This window comes from Salvelinus alpinus, chromosome 13, assembly GCF_045679555.1.
Source record: "Salvelinus alpinus chromosome 13, SLU_Salpinus.1, whole genome shotgun sequence".
NCBI lineage: Eukaryota > Metazoa > Chordata > Actinopteri > Salmoniformes > Salmonidae > Salvelinus > Salvelinus alpinus.
The window spans coordinates 18,936,167-18,957,810 of NC_092098.1; the positions used below are offsets into that span (position 1 = coordinate 18,936,167).

Below are 21,644 nucleotides of genomic sequence, written 5' to 3' on the forward strand. Positions count from 1 at the left end.
TATAAGTTAGCAAACCAAATTCACATGTGCAGAGTATTTAGCACGTTTTAGTCAGTTAACTTAATAGTTATTCTAAGATACAGTATATAGCAGGCAAATATGTAGTTGTGTGTTACTAGACTACCTGGTGCGTGCTGAAAAACACTGAGAGTGACTCACAAGGCTCCGGTCTCTCGTCGTTATGCACTTGTTAACGTTGCATTTTCAGAATTTTTTTAAACGTTTAAGCAAGAGTTCAATAAGTTTAGGAAAAAAGAAATAGTGCCAGCAAAGTTCAGGAGAGGATATGCCAGCAAAGTTCACTGAACTAATGTAAATATTGCTACAGAAAATGGAAGACAGAATGTTCCGGATTTAGCCTGGTCCCAGATCTGTTTGAGCTTTTGCCTACTCCATTGTCAAGCCAAACATAATTGTTATTGGTACGTTTGGCATGACAATTCCATAAGGAGTTGGCAAGAAAGCAGGAAAACAGACTGTCACCCAGGCTATACCAGATTATCCTGAAGTAAGGGATATGAAGACACAGTGTAGGTCAATGTACAGTACAACCCAGTATACTGATAAATGTACAGTACCATTCATAAGTTTGGACACACCTACTCATTCAAGGGTTTTTCTTTATTTTTACTATTTTCTACATTGTAGAATAATAGTGAAGACATCAAAACTATGAAAAAAACACAAATGGAATCATGTAGTAACCAAACAAGTGTTAAACAGATTCTTCAAAGTAGCCACCCTTTGCCTTCATGAGAGCTTTGCACACACACTCTTGGCATTCTCTCAACCAACTTCATTAGGTAGTCACTTGGAATGCGTTTCAATTAACAGTTGTGCCTTGTTAAAAGTTAATTTGTCGAATTTCTTTCTTAATGCGTTTGAGCCAATCACTTGTAGGGTGGTATACAGAAGATAGTACTATTTGGTAAAATACCATATTATAGCAAGAACAGCTCAATTAAGCAAAGAGAAATGACAGTCCATCATTCTTCAAGTGCAGTCACAAAAACCATCAAGCACTATGATAAAACTGGCTCTCATGAGAACCGCCACAGGAAAGGAAGACCCAGAGTTACCTCTGCTGAAGAGGATAAGTTCATTAGAGTTACCAGCCTCAGAAATTGCAGCCCAAATAAATGCTTCACAGAGTTCAAGTAACAGACACATCTCAACATCAACTGTTCAAAGGAGACTGCGTGAATCAGGCCTTCATGTTTGAATTGCTGCAAAGAAAGCACTACTAAAGGACACCAACGAGAAGAAGAGACTTGCTTGGGGCAAGAAACACGAGCAATGGACATTAGACCAGTGGAAATCTGTCCTTTGGTCTGGTGAGTCCAAATTTGAGATTTGTGGTTCTAACCCCCGTGTCTTTGTGAGACGCAGAGTAGGTGAATGGATAACCTTCGCATGTGTACATCCAACCGTGAATCATGGAGGAGGAGGTGTGATGGTGTGGGAGTGCTTTGCTGGTGACACTGTCAGTGATTTATTTAGAATTCAAGGCACACTTAACCACCATGGCTACCACAGCATTCTGTAGCAATACGCCATCCCATCTGGCTTGCGCTTAGTGGGACTATCATTTGTTTTTCAACAGGACAATGACCCAACACACCTCCAGGCTGTGTAAGGGCTTTTTCATCAAGAACGAGAGTGATGGAGTGCTGCATCAGATGACCTGGCCTCCACAATCACCCAACCTCAACCCAATTGAGATGGTTTGGGATGAGTTGGACCTCAGAGTGAAGGAAAAGCAGCCAACAAGTGCTCAGCATATGTGGGAACTCCTTCAAGACTGTTGGAAAAGCATTCCAGGTGAAGCTTGGTAAGAGAATTCCAAGAGTGTACAAAGCTGTCATCAAGGCAAAGGGTGTCTACTTTGAAGAATCTCACATTTAAAATGTATTTTTATGGTTACTACATGATTCCATATGTGTTATTTCATAGTTTTGATAGATTCACTATTATTCTGCAATGTAGAGAATAGTAAAAATACAGAAAAACCCTTGTCCAAACTTTTGACTGGTACTGTAGGTAGCAACGTGCAGTAGTAAAAGATCTCTATTCTAAAATAGCTCTGTTCCCCAAGATCTTTATGTAATCGTTACATTTCTCAGGAAAATGTGGACCTTACATTGTTTCAAAAATGATGCACTGATGTGCACTGACAACAATATGACATGTTGCACTCCAGAACAGCCTTTGCAGATTTTCTTTCAATGCTACCAGCTGCCTTTGAATTGATAGAGTATGACAACATGGGGGATACTGTAATACCTATAGAGTGTATTCTTTGAAAAGAAATCGGACTCTTAGAAACGATTTTTGTGTTGTAAGCACTTCCCCATGGGATATGTAAGTGAGCACCAAAAATATATATTTCCGCTGCCTTATTTGGGAGATCTTAGCACGAGAAAAACTCACTTTACTTCACAGCATCTCCTCCCTGAAACCATATGTCACTATGAATTATCTCATGTTTTTATTAGAATTGAAAGAGTCTTTGTTTCTTATTTAGTTGGAATGTTCTTTAGATGGTTGTTCAAAGATGTATGTTTAAAGTTGAGCCATTTAGAGGTCTTTTGAATTTTAATGAATAGCCAAATGGTTGAAATAAAGACAAAAAGTATTACATTCTAAAGTATTATCTATTCTACTATTTGTATCATTCCACCAGTTATACAAGGTATTGTAGCTTACAAAGTAGTTTTCTCTTGGCTCTTGCTGTGCCTGCTTATTTAAAATGTTATGAGTTTAGTGTAGTGTATAATACTGTAGTGTATAATAGTTTGTTTTGATACATGATATTATGTAACACCATAAAACACTCACAGAGATATGAAAATAAATAAGTAAATATTGCTATTACAGTATGTGACTTGATTTTTTTATTTTTTTTATTTCCTTCATCTCTCCTAGACCTGGAACAGCTAGCACGGCCCAGTTACCAGGCGGAACTGCGCTCTGCCCCCCAGCACGGCTACCCGCTGGGCATAGGCTCTGATGTGGAAACAGAGACGGAGGGTGGGCCCTCGCCCGACCACGCCCTCAGACTGTGGATGCAGGAGATCAAATCAGAGCACAGCTCCTGTCTGTCCAGCAGAGCCAACTCTGTCCTGTCGCTCACCGACACTGAGCAGGAGAGGAAGTCAGATGGAGAGAACGGTAAGACCACCCGGTCTGGGGAATTTAACAACATGGGGTTATACATCACTTATGCCACTGTCTGTGTGTTCTTACCATTTAATCAAAATGTCCTAGACAAGTAGCTTGTTTTTAGTTTATGACCAGTTCTGTGCTGTACTGTACATAGTATTGAGCTTTGCTCAATAGGTACCTATAAATCTGACTAATTTCCATCACTTTGCCATGAAAATAATGAAAATGTGTGCAGCTGAAGTAAAGCTAAACACTTTCAGCCAAATGTATGTTGTCCACCAAATCTGTCCATGATGTCAACCCAAGAACTCCATAGGGACCACTACTGCAGGTGTTAGGTGTAACCTTTTGCAAGGTCCTTACGGCATTGGGATCTACACTACTACAGTACGACAGTGTGTACTGCAGTCTGTGCTTTATTCACATCATCACAGAAAAGGTTGTTATTCTGAGAAGACATTATTGCTCCTGATCATTGCATGCTCCTTGGCAACAAGAGGAATAGAATGATTTTGGGGGTATGTATTTATCTAGGAGACCCAGGGATTCATTCAGCGGGTAATAAAAGCAAGCAAAGAGCAGGCTCAGTCTATTGATCGTCAAGAGAAGTGATATTTGTATCAGGGATGTCACGCTCTTAATTCAGTATGCACACTCTTCAGTGAGAGGCATACAGTTAGTGTGAAATTATCTTGTTGTTTGTGTGAGGCACCTTTTCCAGGGTCAAGTCTAATGAGAGAGAAAGGGGTGAGTCTGTAGCAGCCTCGTTTTTCTTGTTGAGGTCTATTCAGAATACCAAATGAGACAGCAGCGTTAGTTACCCATTTCAGGGCTTCAATATCTGTGAAAACTAAATCTACCTATTTGGATGAGAGCACACATCAATTTAATGATATGATTTCTATCATCTTGTTATGTTGAAGGTTTGTCTAAAATTGCTCTTGAATGAGATTCGTGCAGTATGTACTTTTGTGGGAACATTTGAAGAAATAGAGCATCACCAGAGAACATTATTAAAAAGATGGTGCAGATTTGTATGTTTTTGAGGGTGCGAGCTGTGGACTGGAGGGGACTGTCCCCTGTGATGCAATGCTACTGCCATTCATATTTACTCCTCAGCCTTCATATTAACTATTTATCCTGCTAGAAATGTGCATTTCTGAATATTATATATCTGTTGGGAGGCATGACCACATTAATCTCAGAGGTCGTTTGGAGACAATGTTGTCATTGTTGTTGCCTTATTATCTTTATCTGTGGAAGAATGTCCCTCAGCATTTATTTATTCTCTGTCAGAAGGATTATCTCTCTGGGGAATACAATTGCTGTGAGATGGCTGTGTTTGTAGCGGGAAAATGGTGGGCCTTGTCTCTCTCTTACCGTCCCTGTCTCCTGCTGGTCTGTTAAGACTGACAGTCCAATGGAAAGGAAGAGCAGGCTGGTGTTTTGCACTGGCATGGCGCTGATGAGGGATGTGATCTGCAATTTTAATGAGCGTCAGCACAGAGGGAAGTTCAGAAGCAGTTTACCTCCCTCAGTAAATATCTTGGCTCCTCACTATTAAAGTATCTTATGCTATTCCTCCCCCATGTAGAAAAAAACATTATCACTATTTCTTAATGCAGTATTTATCAGTTTACTCTGAACTGAACTGACCGCAATACTCCCTTGGAAGAAACCAATTGCTCTTGTTATATTTTGACTACTTGCTGTCACAGTACTCTGTTCTCTCCTGGTATTTCACAGTTTATGTAAAAATGACTATTGTTCTCTAAAGGATTACCATGGATGTAAAACCACTGTGGATGAGTGTAGAAATTGATGCTACAGTATGCACCATAGACAAGCATGAAGGCTAAGGAGGAATGTCATTGCAACTGAATGACAAGGCCTCTTGTTTTTCTTTGATTTGGGATGGAGTGAATTAATATAGGGAGGCATTTTCATTGTGTAGAAAGTCCTAAATAATTATGGAACATCTCCACTATACAGTACAGGTCGTAAACGTGTCATTCTATAACTGCATGTTCATATGGCCTCACATCAAGGTCTGTAAATTAGATTATTGTTACATGAAATGTGCCCCTAGTGTTTATTTGATAGTAGTGCTTTGCCCAGTTCCTTCAGGGGTTGGAAGTGAGATTTGAAAATCTGCTATGGTCAGGCTACACAATGTATTTGCATATTCCGGTCATATATCATGCAGCACCTTTGGTTGATTGCCATAAAACATCCCCTTCGTTCTAGGCTTCTGTTCCCCTTCAGAAAAAAAACTAAACAATATCTAACGTCAGCCATTGATGGATGAGGCCACATTGTGGCTGTCACATGCCTGTGTGAGGTTGTCCTCTCCTTATGTTGAGGTTATACCCTGGAGAACTTGGCCAGCAGTGTTAGAAATCAGAACATACCTTAGTAATGGAGAAGTAGTAGTACATTGACACTTTCATGTTATGAACAGTATGTCTCTCTGATGGTGGCTAACTACATGACAGGCAGACCCTATGAAATATTGAGAATGTGAAGCAACTAAAATAGCTGTACAAAAAGTCCATCTTGAGTCATATTACCTATTATTACCTATTATATTACCTTGCATGAACCCAGATTTCCACAGGTGTCAGTCATAGCAGTCACACCAATCTATATGCTCTCCCTGTCCCATGAACTACCATAGTGTTTAGTATTTTTTAAGTTTCTGGAAAATTCAGAGCTGAAGCCAAAACTCTGTGCAAACAGAATTAGTGAAAGAAAAGGTTCCCATCCGATCAATATCTCCTTGTTTGGAAAGTGAGACTTTGTGACAGATTACACATTAATGCATCTCCTGGATTCAGTTCCGAGTAGCAAAACTCACTCAGTCATTCATGGATTGAAAAGGAATGATTTGCCAACAACAATTTTACCCCATGTTTCAAAAGTTCAAGTTTTATACTGTGGCATTATATGTATATTTTTGTACTTATCTATTCATTTATTCCTCTTTTATCAATACAGTTCATGCATTATAAATACTTATGTTTATTCATATTCACTGAATGTTTCGATGTGATTGGTTAAATAGCTGGAGGGTAACAGACAGTATAAATATGGTAAAACCATCACCCGTTAAGGGATGATGCACATGTACAGTTGAAGTCGGAAGTTTACATACACCTTAGCCAAATACATTTCAACTCAGTTTTTCACAATTCCTGACATTTAATCCAAGTAAAAATTCCCTGTCTTAGGTCAGTTAGGATCACCACTTTATTTTAAGAATGTGAAATGTCAGAATAATAGTAGAGAGAATAATTTATTTCAGCTTTTATTTCATCCATCACATTCCCAGTGGGTCAGAAGTTTACATACACTCAATTAGTATTTGGTAGCATTGCCTTTAAATTGTTTAACTTGGGTCAAACGTTTCGGGTAGCCTTCCACAAGCTTCCCACAATAAGTTGGGTGAATTTTGGCCCATTCCTACCTGACAGAGCTAGTATAACTGAGTCAGGTTTGTAGGTCTTCGTTACATATCACATTCATTTAAAAATGTATATGATAACATACAAATTGCAAAATACAAGTTGCAAAACATATCACCTGAAATGGATCACATAGTACAAAATTGGATGAAGTAGTACACAAAAAACAGGGACCAACTTTGGCTCATGAGCACCACTTTCAAAACTACTGGCTGATATTATACAAAAGTTTGAGAATGCATATTTAATTCATTGAAAATTAGCTATTCTTGTTCAAACTTTGTTGGCAGACAAAAAGTCTAATTTGCTGAAAATTTGATGTGCAGAGCTTATAGGTCCTTACGGGAAACACGTTGCTCATGAGCGGCTGCATATACAGTACCAGTCAAAAGTTTGGACACACCTACTCATTCAAGGGTTTGTCTTTATTTTGACTATTTTCTGCATTGTAGAATAATAGTGAAGACATCAAAACTATGAAATAACACACATGGAATCATGTAGTAACCAAAAAAGTGTTAAACAAATCAAAATATATTTTATATTTGAGATTCTTCAAAGTAGCCACCCTTTGCCTTGATGAGAGCTTTGCACACTCTTGGCATTCTCTCGACCAGCTTCACGAAGAATGCTTTTCCAACAGTCTTGAAGAAGCCCACATATGCTGAGCACTTGTTGGCTGCTTTTCCATCACTCTGCGGTCCAACTCATCCCAAACCATCTCATTTGGGTTGAGGTCGGGTGATTGTGGAGACCAGGTCATCTGATGCAGCACTCCATCACTCTCCTTCATCAAATATCCCTTAAACAGCCTGCAGGTGTGTTTTGGGTCATTGTCCTGTTGAAAAGCAAATGATAGTCCCACTAAGCGCAAACCAGATGGGATGGCGTATCGCTGCAGAATGCTATGTTAGCCATGCTGGTTAAGTATGCCTTGAATTCTAAATAAATCACTGACAGTGTCACCAGCAAAGCACCATCACACCATCATCCGTTCACCTACTCTACGTCTCACAAAGACACGGCGGTTGGAACCAGAAGTCTCAAATTTGGACTCATCAGACCAAAAGACAGATTTCCACTGGTCTAATGTCCATTGGTCATGTTTCTTGGCCCAAGCAAGTCTCTTCTTATTATTGGTGTCTTTTAGTAGTGGTTTCTTTGCAGTAATTCGACCATGAAGGCCTGATTCACACAGTCTCCCCTGAACAGTTGATGTTGAGATGTGTCTGTTACTTGAACTCTGTGAAGCATTTATTTGGGCTGTAATCTGAGGTGCAGGTAACTCTAATGAACTTATCCTCGGAAGCAGAGGTAACTCTGCGTCTTCCTTTCCTGTGGCGGTCCTCCTCATAGCGCTTGATGGTTTTTGCGACTGCATTTGAAACTTTCGAAGTTCTTGAAATTTTCCACATTGACTGACCTTCATGTCTTAAAGTAATGATGGAGTGTCGTTTCTCTTTACTTATTTGAGGTGTTTTTTGCCATAATATGGACTTGGTCTTTTACCAAATGTGTCTATATTCTGTATACGACCCAACCTTGTCACAACACAACTGATTGGCTGAAACGCATTAAGAAGGAAAGACATTCCACAAATGAGCTTTTAACAAAGCACACCTGTTAACTGAAATGCATTCCAGGTGACTACCTCATGAAGCTGGTTGAGAGAATGCCAAGAATGTGCAAAGCTGTCATCAAGGCAAAGGGTGGCTACTTTGAAGAATCGTTTAAAGATTTGTTTAACACTTGTTTGGTTAGTACATGATTCCATGTTTATTTTTTGTAGTTTTGTTTTCTTCACTATTATTCTACAGTGTAGAAAATTGTACAATTAAAGTGAGTAGGTGTGTCCAAACTTTTGACTGGTACTGTATGTACAAAATGTAATGGCTGTAGCTCGATTGGGACAGGAGTAATGCTTGTTTGAAGTTTTCAGTTGATTACTTTAGTGCCCCTCTGGCCAATTTGTGTAATTTTTTACATTTTGGATCTACATGGCAAGACAATTCACCCAAGTTTCGTCAAAATCGGGTCTGTGGTGTCTGAGATGTCATGTGTGACTAACGTACGTACGAATGGAGGGAGACCGCTCCATAATGGGGCAGCGCACAATTTTACTATAGTGCTTTAGTGGTATTATCAACTCCACTATGATGTACACAAATAACACAGGGTTACACAATCTCTTGCTCCCCTGTTTTGATACACATTGATGCAAAATCTATTTGTTTAATTCATGTACACGTTGTTCATGCCAATGTGTACAGAGTAAGTACTACACTGCACACGACCAATAAAGTTTGTTTCCTCTCCTAGTGCAATGCCACATAACAAACAGGTGTGGATCCGTTCCAGGAGTGGTCTTGGGGGATTTGGTGTGAGATTAGGCCGTGTACTGCGGTCCCCTGGATGTCTTTGGCTTTTAGCTCCTGAAGTCCAGCCTCTGGTGAATTATCGACCATTTCATTCGTCACCTCAGAGGGTCTTTAGCTGATCTGGTACTACAACATGTCCCTAGGCAATTCAATAGAAATATAAGGCAGCGATCAGGACCACATTTGTCTGTGTGTCTGAAGGGCTCCAGAAACAGACATAAGTAGTCATGGGCTGGTTACTATGTTTTCCCTGTGCAAAACAAAGTAAATACAGGGACTCTTTGCATGTTTCAAATGTGACTTTAACTGCCTTATATAATATTATTATTTACACTTGGATCGGATTTCCGGGAGCCAATGACAGAAGCATACAAATATGGCCATACGTCTTTCTTCTAAAGCATAATAAAGAATCCACACACGTCTGGGTTTCATCCCACTGCACTGTCAAAGATATCTCATTTATATGAATTATGCTCTATAAAATGTGTATTCAAGCTGTGGTGATAAAAAAGTTATCTCCCAAACTTTCCATCATGTAATTTAATATAAGTATAATAGGTGACAAGCCTTAATCTAAAATTCATAGCAAAAAGGTATTATTTGTTCAATTTGTTTTCTCCCCCTTCCATTTCATGCCGGGAAATTGGCAGGAGTGAAAATGAGAAAATTATAACCTGAGCTCTGCAGTGGTTCAATAACATGATTCTATTAATTATTAATATTTTAAGGCACCCCATATGCCAGGACTGATATTGTGTGATGGATTCACATCTTTGAATTAATTTCATCAGTTTAATTTAAAGTGTCGACATCAGAGCCATCCTCCTCTCCTTCTGCCTACTCTGAGACGAGATGATTGGGGGCTGTGAGACACACAAACCCTCGGAGGACGGACATATCAAATACCCTACTAACGATGGACTGAGACTCCTTTATTGAAACGTACGAGCCATATCAGTCTAAATAAAGCAGACGAGCTTGAATAATTTCACCAGGAAAACATCAAAGGGAAGGATTAATCCAAACTATTAAATATGAGAGGAATTAAGAGCGTTACACATATTCCTCTTAGGTTGCTAGCTTGTTGTTGATCATTAGATATTAGCTTGTGTTCTTTTACTTTTCCTTAATGTTTTTTGTCTGTAATAATGATGGTTTTAATGATCAGTGAAGATACCCACTGTCACGGCAGGGCTGGCTGAATATGTAGTCTGATGACAGGGGTCATTATTTAAAGAGACTACGTTGTCTAGCTCTCTGACAGATGTGGGCTTTGATGTTTTGGGGCGTATGTCTGTATTTAGAGTAAACAGTATATCTGATTGGGCTATGCTTAAGTCAACACTGTCTGTCTGTCTGCCTGCATCAAAGTGACATCCTTCTTATGCATTGTGGACCTTATCATCTTGGATTTAGGATATTTCCGGTTGTGATTTGAATTGTATTATTGCAATTTTAATATTTTTTTCAGCGGAACGGTTTCTTTGACTGATTCCCTCTCATTGTTTTCTCTTTGGCATCCGAAACCCTTCTGCCTTCAACCCCCCGTGCAGAAATGAAACAAATTGTTTATTATTCTGCAGAATTACCATGTCATTCTTGTTGAATCAGACCTGACTTTGTTCGCCCCAGATTAGAGACATCAGAGCAGGCAGCTCCAGTGATGGTGAGCCTGATGAATGCTAAAGGTAACAACAAAGCGAGATCCCTCATACGCATCTGCCTCTGCTGTCTGACTGCTGGAACAGCCTGCATGTCAAAGCTGAGGTTTCTACGTCTGCCGCCTGACGCTTTCTCTGTGACCTAGAGCAGCCGGTCTGTCCTGACTATGACTGATACACTGTTGAGTGCAATTGATCTGTAGATCCAATTTATCCTGAATATCCTTCATTGGGGAGAAAAGACAGATGGATAGATAAAAATAGATGATGAATGGATGAAAATGTGTAAATTTTATAGTGCCCTTTTGCTGTTTTATTATTGTAAAACATCATTTGCCTACTCCTTTTTAATGAATTCTTAATACATTCCAGTATTAATATTTCATTTTCAATATCTAAACCCTAATCCAAATAAGCCAGAGAACAGGAAATGAGGGTCTATTTAAGATAAGTGCCATCATTACAACATCTGCCTTAAAATTGGAGGAAATGGTTCAAATGAAAAAATGGACAAAATGTGCTAGCTAGTGCAGTTTCCCAACCGCAAAGGCCCAGCTCTAACAGTAGCTAGTGTGTTTGTTTGCTGAAAATTGACATGTTTGCTGACAGTGGCACTATCAGTGTCCTGCTGAACAGACATGAGGAGGTCATCCTCCTGCCAGTACAGGCCACCAGGCTGGGGAGAGAGGATGAAGTCCTTTACTACAGTGTTCTACGTTGATCCTCCTAGAGACACACTGTGCAGGCTGGATTTATCTCCAACTGAGTATCAATTAGACACTCATTAGTACATCTGATTGGCTAAGGCCAACCAATTAGCTGGAATCGCAGACATTGATATAGTGTAAAATATTCCCGGGTTTTCATTACACCACCCTGGGTTGGTCAATGTTATTCATTTGAGCAAATTACTTGGGATTGAGCCTTGTGAGCCTTGAGGAAATAATGTTTTTTCTCCCATTTATGCAATGGTTGGTTGTCTGAAGAACATGCTAAAGCCATGTGTAGGAGCTGCTATGATTTTAAGAATATACTGGAATATGGTCTTGTATTGCAAGTTTGAACTAAAAGGTAGTCTTCCCACTCAATGCCAAGCTGAGAAATGACAGTCGGCTTTTCCTGCTCACTTATATGGCCCTCTTCCTGCTGAAACTGCTCTTTTTTTAGCATTTCACTCTGAAATCGTCTTCCTCTTCTGAAGAGTCACCCATCACAACTGTGCCCTTTCTACCCCTCCAAATGTCCTTCTCTCCAACACTATGAAAATCCTAACATGACTGAGCCTCTCACATGAAACGACTGTCTTTCCTGTAGTTTTTTGTCTTGCCAAGATAGTGGTGCCACACTAAACCATGTGGCACAGACGGGGGGGGGTCATACCGAAGATTCTTTACTTGGTCGTGAGGATTCTCAATACCACGCTGTCTTGCGAAAGCAATGATGTAATGAGATTGTTAAACAGCTAGAACGAGATGTGGCTCCAAGTAGCCTCATAAACGTTTTCAGTCAGACATTCACGCTTGCCATACAGCAGGGGTCACCAACTGGGCGATCTTCAAGGCATTCCTAGTCGATCACCAAACATTTCTGTGGGAAAGCCAATGATAAAGTCTTGCCAGGTAGGCAAAGTGTTGCTATTTTGAACCATTTCATATGTCTGAAAGGACAAACTTGACCTACTCGGGGGACAACGAGAGCTGTGGCTGGCCAATTGGATAGCTCAACTCACTGTGCCTACAGCTTCCACAACCCCATAGCAAAGTTTAACACTTGCCTAGGTGAACTTTTAAAACCATGACCAAAGAGAGACTGTCAAAGAATACAGCAAAGAGCTGCTGTTTTTATGAGTGAGTTCATGTTGAAGTTTTTATTCAGCACTGTCAACACTGTTTTTATTCACCACTTTATAAAACAAAAAATGCGCTTTTCCCTACTTCCACTGCACTGAATGAGTAGCAAAGTGAATCGATAGCCCTGAATTTTTATCATTTATTTTACCTTTATTTAACTAGGCAAGTCAGTTAAGAACAAATTCTTATTTTCAATGATGGGCTAGGAACAGTGGGTCAACTGCCTTGTTCAGGGGCAGAACGAAAGATCTTTACCTTGTCAGCTCGGGGATTCGATCTTGCAACCTTTTGGTTACTAGTCCGCTCTAACCACTAGAGTACCTGCCTAGTCCAACACTCTAAACACTAGGCTACCTCTTTAGCAGCTCGTCATGTCTATTTTAATAATGAGGATTATTTCACTTTCTCTGGTCATAGGAACAACATGAATTTGTCCATGAGGCAGATGTGGATGTAGTGCGACTTGAGTTTCGCCATCAGGTGGAAGTCTGTGTCCCCTCTCTCTGGTCAGTCTCACCGGAGGAATGTGGACACCGACGCTCGTCTTATGTGGCAGGGCTTGCAAACTATTACAGACTACAAAGGGAAGCACAGCTGCGAGCTGCCCAGTGACACGAGCCCACCAGATGAGCTAAATCACTTCTATGCTCGCTTCGAGGCAAGCAACACTGAGGCATGCATGAGAGCATCAGCTGTTCCGGACGACTGTATGATCACGCTCTACGTAGCCGAGTAAGACCTGTGAGTAAGACCTTTAAACAGGTCAACATACACAAAGCTGCGGGGCCAGACGGATTACCAGGACGTGTGCTCCGGGCATGTGCTGACCAACTGGCAGGTGTCTTCACTGACATTTTCAACATGTCCCTGATTGAGTCTGTAATACCAACATGTTTCAAGCAGACCACCATAGTCCCTGTGCCCAAGAACACAAAGGCAACCTGCCTAAATGACTACAGACCCATAGCACTCACGTCCGTAGCCATGAAGTGCTTTGAAAAGTTGGTAATGGCTCACATCAACACCATTATCCCAGAAACCCTAGACCCACTCCAATTTGCATACCGCCCAAACAGATCCACAGATGATGCCATCTCTATTGCACTCCACACTGCCCTTTCCCACTTGGACAAAGGAACACTTATGTGAGAATGCTATTCATTGACTACAGCTCAGCGTTCAACACCATAGTACCCTCAAAGCTCATCACTAAGCTAAGGATCCTGGGACTAAACACCTCCCTCTGCAACTGGATCCTGGACTTCCTGACAGGCTGCCCCCAGGTAGTGATGGTAGGTAGCAACACATCTGCCACGCTGATCCTCAACACTGGAGCTCCACAGGGGTGCGTGCTCAGTCCCCTCCTGTACTCCCTGTTCACCCACGACTGCATGGCCAGGCACGACTCCAACACCATCATTAAGTTTGCAGACGACACAACAGTGGTAGGCCTGATCACAGACAACGACGAGACAGCCTATAGGGAGGAGGTCAGAGACCTTGCCGTGTGGTGCCAGAATAACAACCTATCCCTCAACGTAGCCAAGATTAAGGAGATAATTGTGGACTACAGGAAAAGGAGGACCGAGCACGCCCCCATTCTCATCGACGGGGCTGTAGTGGAGCAGGTTGAGAGCTTCAAGTTCCTCGGTGTCCACATCAACAACAAACTAGAATGGTCCAAACACACCAAGACAGTCGTGAAGAGTGCACGACAAAGACTATTCCCCCTCAGGAAACTAAAAAGATTTGGCATGGGTCCTGAGATCCTCAAAAGGTTCTACAGCTGCAACATCGAGAGCATCCTGACTGGTTGCATCACTGCCTGGTACGGCAATTGCTCGGCCTCTAACCGCAAGGCACTACAGAGGGTAGTGCGTACGTCCCAGTACATCACTGGGGCAAAGCTGCCTGCCATCCAGGACCTCTACACCAGGTGGTGTCAGAGGATGGCCCTAAAAATTTTCAAAGACCCCAGCCACCCCAGTCATAGACTGTTCTCTCTACTACCGCATGGCAAGCGGTACCGGAGTGCCAAGTCTAGGACAAAAAGTCTTCTCAACAGTTTTTACCCCCAAGCCATAAGACTCCTGAACAGGTAATCAAATGGCTACCCGGACTATTTGCATTGTGTGCCCACCCCCACCACCCGCCAACCCCTCTTTTACGCTACTGCTACTCTCTGTTCATCATATATGCATAGTCACTTTAACCATATCTACATGTACATACTACCTCAATCAGCCTGATTAACCGGTGTCTGTATGTAGCCTCTCTACTTTTATAGCCTCGCTACTGTATATAGCCTGTCTTTTTACTGTTGTTTTATTTCTTTTCTTACCTATTATTCACCTAAGACCTTTTTTGCACTATTGGTTAGAGCCTGTAAGTAAACATTTCACTGTAAGATCTACACCTGTTGTATTCGGCTCACGTGACAAAATAAACTTTGATTTGATTTGATTTGAAGAGACGGACCCTCTGCTGCTCTCTCCCTTCCTCTGCTGAGACAGATGCAGGTACCATCAGTCCAGTAAAATAAAAAAGCAAACTATTTGCAAATTATTTCCATTTATGCATCGTAAGTCATACACCAACTGATCTATTTTCTTATCAAAACTTGTGTTTTGAAATCTAATATGGTCTGAGAAGAACACTATAGGCAGGCCAAGCCCATAGCCAATGTGCTGTGATAATGTATTAGGCCTACTGCACAAACCTTATTCCTACAGAACTGTTTTTATTAGGTTAATGTTAAATGTTTTACGCATTTTTTTTTTTTTTTATCTGAGCGGTAGGTTTTTGGCTTGCTTTTTGACTGCAAAAGTGATCTTGACTCAGAAAAGGTTGGTGACCACTGCCATACAGAGTTGAAATATCTAGCCAATACATTTTGAATTGAATAACATTGCTTGTGAACTTCAGAGATTTAATGATTTGACACTGGCTTTGGTTAAAGGCAAGTACAAACGTATACTAGTAGTAGTCATTGAGAGTCTACATATTCTGGGTGACGTGAAACAACGTCAGCATGTCACTGGCTTCTTCTCTGGTGATCTCTCATTGGCTATTGCTGATCACCGTTCTCAAAACGTGTTGTTGCACATCTTACACTACAAGAGCATTGCAGATTTTGTGCCGATAAAATCAAACACGTTTGGAAATATCGGGACATCTGGGACGGCTCAAATACGGGATTGGGAGCCCTCAGATTGCCTCTCGGACCCGCTCATGTTAAATGAGCATCAGTGACGGCCGGTTGAATAAGCAACAAAATAGGGATTTTGTCTTCGAAATCAAAAACTTGTCTGGGACAGCTAAATCGGGGCCTAAAATGGTGTGGTGTACGCCCGGCTTAAGCAGGAAACAGCTTGCAGACAGACACAATGGAAGAGATCCAGACCAACATATCAAGCTGCATCTTAGAGCTCCCAATCTTGTCCATATCTTTCTCCTCCACAGAAAGCTCCTCCATCTGCAATCTGTCACTGGGTATGCTTGTTAACAATGCCTGCCCTGCCTATGTCTTTTCACTCAGAAATTCCCTCTTGCCACTTCTTTGCCATCATTACTCCTAGATGATGACTCTTGCCAGCCCCCACACTCCCCAAATTCCTGGCAGTCATGGACTTATTCTTATTACTCCTCTTTCATCAGTCATCCACCGCTCCAAACACGCTCACCCTTCCCCAGTAAATCTCATACTGACCCTCCCCTCCTGGACCCCCCTCTCACCATCTCTTCCTCCCTTCTCTTCCCTCTGTTCTTTTCTCAAGAGCTGTTCTTTTTGGCTTAAAGCCACCTCTATCTATATTCCTGCTTCACTCCCTCTCACACTATGAAATATGAAAAGGACTCAAAAGGAACATAAATTAGTGATGATCAGACCAAGTTAACAGACCTCATATGGCTCTTAGAGCAGTTACAAGTCTAAGCAGGGTTTTTCATTCAGGAGTTGGAACTCAAATTGGAAAGTCAGCTTAATGACCATAATAAGCAATAGCCTATTCTCTTTTTCTGGGTCATCCATACAACATGAAAATGGCAGCTCTATTGACCCTCATTAAATAGACATGGTTGGTATTTTCTGACTCCCTAGCTTGCACAGTGCTTTTCAAAATGTAATTATGAAAAGTATAATATTTTTCATCTCAATCCGACACCACCAAGATCTACTTTTATGAGCTGCACCAACTTTATATTCATAGATCTTTCCAGAGGTGACAGCCCCACCAAATCATAATGATCATTGTTTTGATTCTCATCATACAGTACTCAGGAAATACAGTGAGACAAATAAATTAAGTGTGGAGTTTTTAAACTAAGTTTTGGGGTGAAAATGAACCTTTCACAAAAATTCCTACCCTCTTCAGTTGCAATCTTATTGAAGAGGATTTGCTACACTTTTATGTCTCTTCCAGCTTCTCTCTGCTCATTCGTTGGACTGAGGTCGTCTTCTCCTGGGTTCTCTTAGAATAGATAGATTTATAATCATTATTTATAGTCAGTTATAATCAATCATCACAATGACTTTTTGTTCTGTGCATAGCTGCATCTGTGGCAGTAGTTTATCTTCAGCTTGGTTGACAGGCTTTATGCCTTCCTCCCTCCTACTCATAAGGCTAGATGATGATGCTGCTGCCGCACAGAGCCACAGCACAACTCTCCCAGTAAGCGTCTGCAAGAGCGGGCAATAATGTGGCTCGCTTTAGGAAGAAAGCATAAGGCTTTAGACACATCGTAAATGGAGGCATCACTCCGGGGAACGGACATCTTTTCTAAAAGACTGACACATCTGTCTCTCCCGGCTCCACAGGAGACTTTCATTTTGCTGCTTGTTTGTGTAATTAGTGAGGTTAACTTTCAACACTCAAACAGTCTCAGGAGCAGCAAAAATCTCCTCCAGAAACACAGAAAATGGATTCAACATATTTCATGTTTAAATGGTTTATTTAAATTGCGTATTAGATCCATGTCACTCTCCTCTACTGGTTCCATTGCAGTCGGGGGGGGGAAAGCATAATGGATAGATTTTTCTCCAACACTCAAAAATTATCAGCTTTTGTTTGCTGCCACTTAGAACTAGGTCTGTCTAGGAGATTTCTTTGTACTTGAATGAGAACCTTGATAACAGTGATAGATACATTGTACACTGTGTGTGTGTCTGTGTGTGTGTGTGTGTGTCTGTGTCTGTGTCTGTGTGTGTGTGTGTGTGTGCGTGCGTGCGTGCGTGCGTGCGTGCGTGCGTGCGTGCGTGCGTGCGTGCGTGTGTGTGCGTGCGTGTGTGTGCGTGCGAGCACACTCCCACTTGGCCCAAATGCTGAAAATGTTCCCCTCCCCTGCAGATGCTCATTGCTACTGTCTGCCCTGGAAAACACAGAACAACACCTGTTTCATTTGTTTGGTCATCAGCCCTTTGATAACATTTTCTTATGGAACTTTCTGCCTTAATCCGCCAAAGTCAAACATCTATTTGCAATGTCCCCAAATTCCATTATGATTTCAGTAACAGAATGGCAGCGGTGTGCTTTTATCTGTTTGAAAAAGTCAGGAATGATAATGGATTGACCTCCGACAGAATGCGTAATGCTGGGAAACTGGGCCTGGCTCTTACTGTTTTCACACACCACACACATACACGTTATACACATACATATATATATATATATACACATGCACACACACCAGTCTTATGCCTGCATTGTCTCTCCTTCTCTATGGTTGTGCAAAGCATGGGGGGTTTGAGCTTCTATGACTCTCTAAATGCAAATTACATGTGCCATGTGATAGAAAATGATAATAACAGGTTTGGTAGAAACGGCCGTAAACAGTTCATACAATGTTAATTATCAGTCATTTGTAGTCGACTGATTGCGGAATTTAATTGAAAAATGAATCGGTTGAATCACCTCTAGTCCTCTTATGAAATATATGCTCGGTTATTTGTTTGTGCTCGCTCTTGTTATGTGTCCGTGGGTGCACATATTCAGTGTTTTGGTGTAATGATTGCATGAATGGCATGGTGGTGGTATAAAACAGCATCTGATTCAGGCAGGAACATCTGTACTGGTCCCCTGGGATGTAGAGCCAGGCGGATGGAATGCTAATACCACAGAAAGCTAATACATGACACTGGATCCCTTTGGTATTCAACCTGCGTATGTGAATGCAGTGTCCAGGTCCATGTTGATGTTTGTTTTATGGAAACTTAAAACCATTAAAGGGCCTCTGCACTATCCTATAATCGTAGACCAAGACCTTCGATAAAAATAAAACCGAGGCCTCAAATAAAACCGAGGAAGCAAGTGTTTAGTTGCTGTCCATGGATTTGTATGGCTTTATACAGTAGCAGGATTGCAGCTGCTGTGTTATAACTGTGCCATTCAAATTGAATTAAACATTACAGTAACTAAATCTACATGAACATACAGTGGAGCTCCAAAAGTATTGGGACTGTGACAAATGTTTGGGGTCTGTACTCTAGCACTTTGAATTTGAAATGATACAATGACTATGAGGTTTAAATGCTTTAATTTGAGGTTATTTCATCATAGATTTTCATCCATGACAGGTGAACCGTTTAGAAATTACAGCACTTTTTGTACATAGTCCACCCATTTTAGGGGACTAAAAGTAGCAGGATGGCAACTGTAATTCACTAATGTGTATCAAAGTAGTCAAAAGTTTAGTATTTTGTCCCGTATTCCTAGCACACAATGACTCTACAAACTTGTTAGATGCATTTGCTGTTTGTTTTGGTTGTGTTTCATAATAGTTCAGGTTAATGGTGATCGTCGTAACATACAGACGCAACATGGTCATCTCCGGTCCTCCCCCATTAGATTCCAATGTCAGTACTCATAATTATTTGACATGATGAGAATTCCCCTGCTGAACGTTTACATACGCTAATCACACTGATAAGCTGATATCGTCTTTGATACTTCATGAAATGTTTGATATGCGCATATCTGAAAAAGGTAGAGGAGAAACGTGTGGCTCCATATTCATGTTAATTGACATAAACCCTCACCGCAGGCCTACTAATTGTCTTAATTGATTGAACTCATGATTAATTGATCATGTTAACGATTTTCTGACAGAACGAGCCCTCTGGCTATCATGGCTTTCTCCTGTTGATGGCGGTAGGTATTCAGAGCTTCTCTTGAGACCCAGAAAAAGGAATGCATCATTGGTGTTATCATTAGGCTGGTAGAACTCTCAGGTTTGCAGATGAGTAATGCAAATTTGTAATATTTTCCTAATACCTTGTCCAAACACATTTTCGAAAAACACATTTGCAATGTCTGAGATAGCAGTAATCACTGCTGTGGTTACTCAAAAACCCTCGCTGACCTGAAAGAGCATTCCAAGTAGTAGAAGATGCCAAGAGTGTCCTCACTCAGACAATTCAGTCCATTCCTATACTGTATGTGTCTGTCACATTAAATAAAACATTGGAATGGCACAGGAGCAACATCTGAAATATTGACACTAGCAGAGACCTTTCCACCCTTCATGCAGGCCCCCAGAAAGGGATATGTGTCGCTGCTCTGAGCAAACACACAGCCGTGTCACAGGCAGCAGGCAGTTCTGAGGAGTTGAATTGAAAATCCACATAATAGGTGCTTTTCCCTTTGCTGCGAGTAAAGCTTATCGCAGAGTGCACACTAAACACCCTGGGAATTAGCCTTTCTCACCCACTATTGTGTCAGGAATACGAATGATGACCCATCTAAATAAAGATTGTCTCTGTCGCCATGATGTATGCTTATGGCTAAATGTACTTCTCTTGAAGCGATACGATTGTGTACAGGTGTGTCTAAAAAGTCAAACAGTGCCCTCTTTGGGTGGGAGTGTGTGCAGCCATAACCAAATCAGACTGGTTTTTCCTATCTCTATTTATTTGAACCATTTCCACAAGTGTTTTGTAAAAAAAATCTGTATACATACTATTTTATAGACCTTGAGTCATTTTCATGTGTTTTTCTTTTCATTTCCATGTCAAGCACCTCTGAATTGCCAATTATTTTGTATAGAGCATTTTTTTATTTTTTATTGCCTACTTCTACAGTACAGAGATTAAACTTGTTCAAAAACAACAACAGCTCCGATTAGGGCATCCCCTCCGATCAGAGCCAGAGCTGCCTGGTAAACTGTGAAGAGAGATTGCATGATGTGGGTAATCTTGTTATGGAGCCCTTAATGAGAATGGGAGTCAGGGCAGCAGGTGTTATAATAATCAGCGCTCTGAGCTGAGCCCCAAACCTGCTGCGGATTTACACACCATGTTGCACGTCCTCCCATAATCCAGCCAGTGCACACCAATCACAACATATACCAGGATCTGAGTTGACTGTTAGATCCAAGTGTGTTGTTTTATATTGACTTTTTATAATACAGGAGTTGAAGCACAAATACCTTTAGTGGCCTTTTGCAACAGAAGTGTCTAGTGGTAGAAGAAGTATAAATTATAAATTCAATCTTTATGTATGGGCCAGGTCGGACTACAAGCTCCATGATTCTACTGTCCTGATCAATTTAGCTTCCGTATTGTAATTATGTTGGCTGTCATTGCAAACATCTAGCAGTACTGATACAGATTGAGTGGTTGATTGTATTCCTTGACATGGCTCTCTTTATATTATCCTCTCCCTGCCTGTATTCTCCTCCCCCTTCCCACCAGGCAAAGACATAAAGAATGATCAACATCCAGTTTTGTTAGATTTTTTGATTGAGCTGTCAACAAACATGAATTAGATTCAAATCTAACAACCATGAAACCTTGTCTATTTTTGGATTGAATTGAGAGAGAAACTGTAAACATGAAAAGGTATGGAGAAATAACAATGAAACAATGTTGACTCAACCCATTGTACCCCATTTGGTATTTCATGAGATTACTATTTACATAAGCACTACAACCTAAACAAGTATTACTTTCTAATATCCTTGATTAGATATTTTGTAGCAATGTATTTCCAGTGTGAAGTCATAGTAAACAGATTATTATTTTGAATAACTTTTTATGCTGTTATACCTTAATGTACTTTTAGATTTAAGGTGACGGTGCTACAGTAGTTTAATTGGTATACTGACTGCATCTAAAATATTTACATAGCA

General features: G+C 40.9%; 1 protein-coding gene across 3 annotated transcripts in view; it reads left to right on the forward strand.

The window, feature by feature from the left end:
* The window catches only part of LOC139537260 (teneurin-1-like), a 184,481-nt gene that overhangs the window by 59,405 nt on the left and 103,432 nt on the right, over positions 1 to 21,644 (forward strand). For all 3 annotated transcript variants that reach the window (XM_071338378.1, XM_071338379.1, XM_071338380.1), the window contains exon 3: positions 2,926 to 3,171. In XM_071338378.1, coding sequence (XP_071194479.1) covers positions 2,926 to 3,171 — 246 coding nt within the window. The remainder of the gene's footprint in view (positions 1 to 2,925; positions 3,172 to 21,644) is intronic.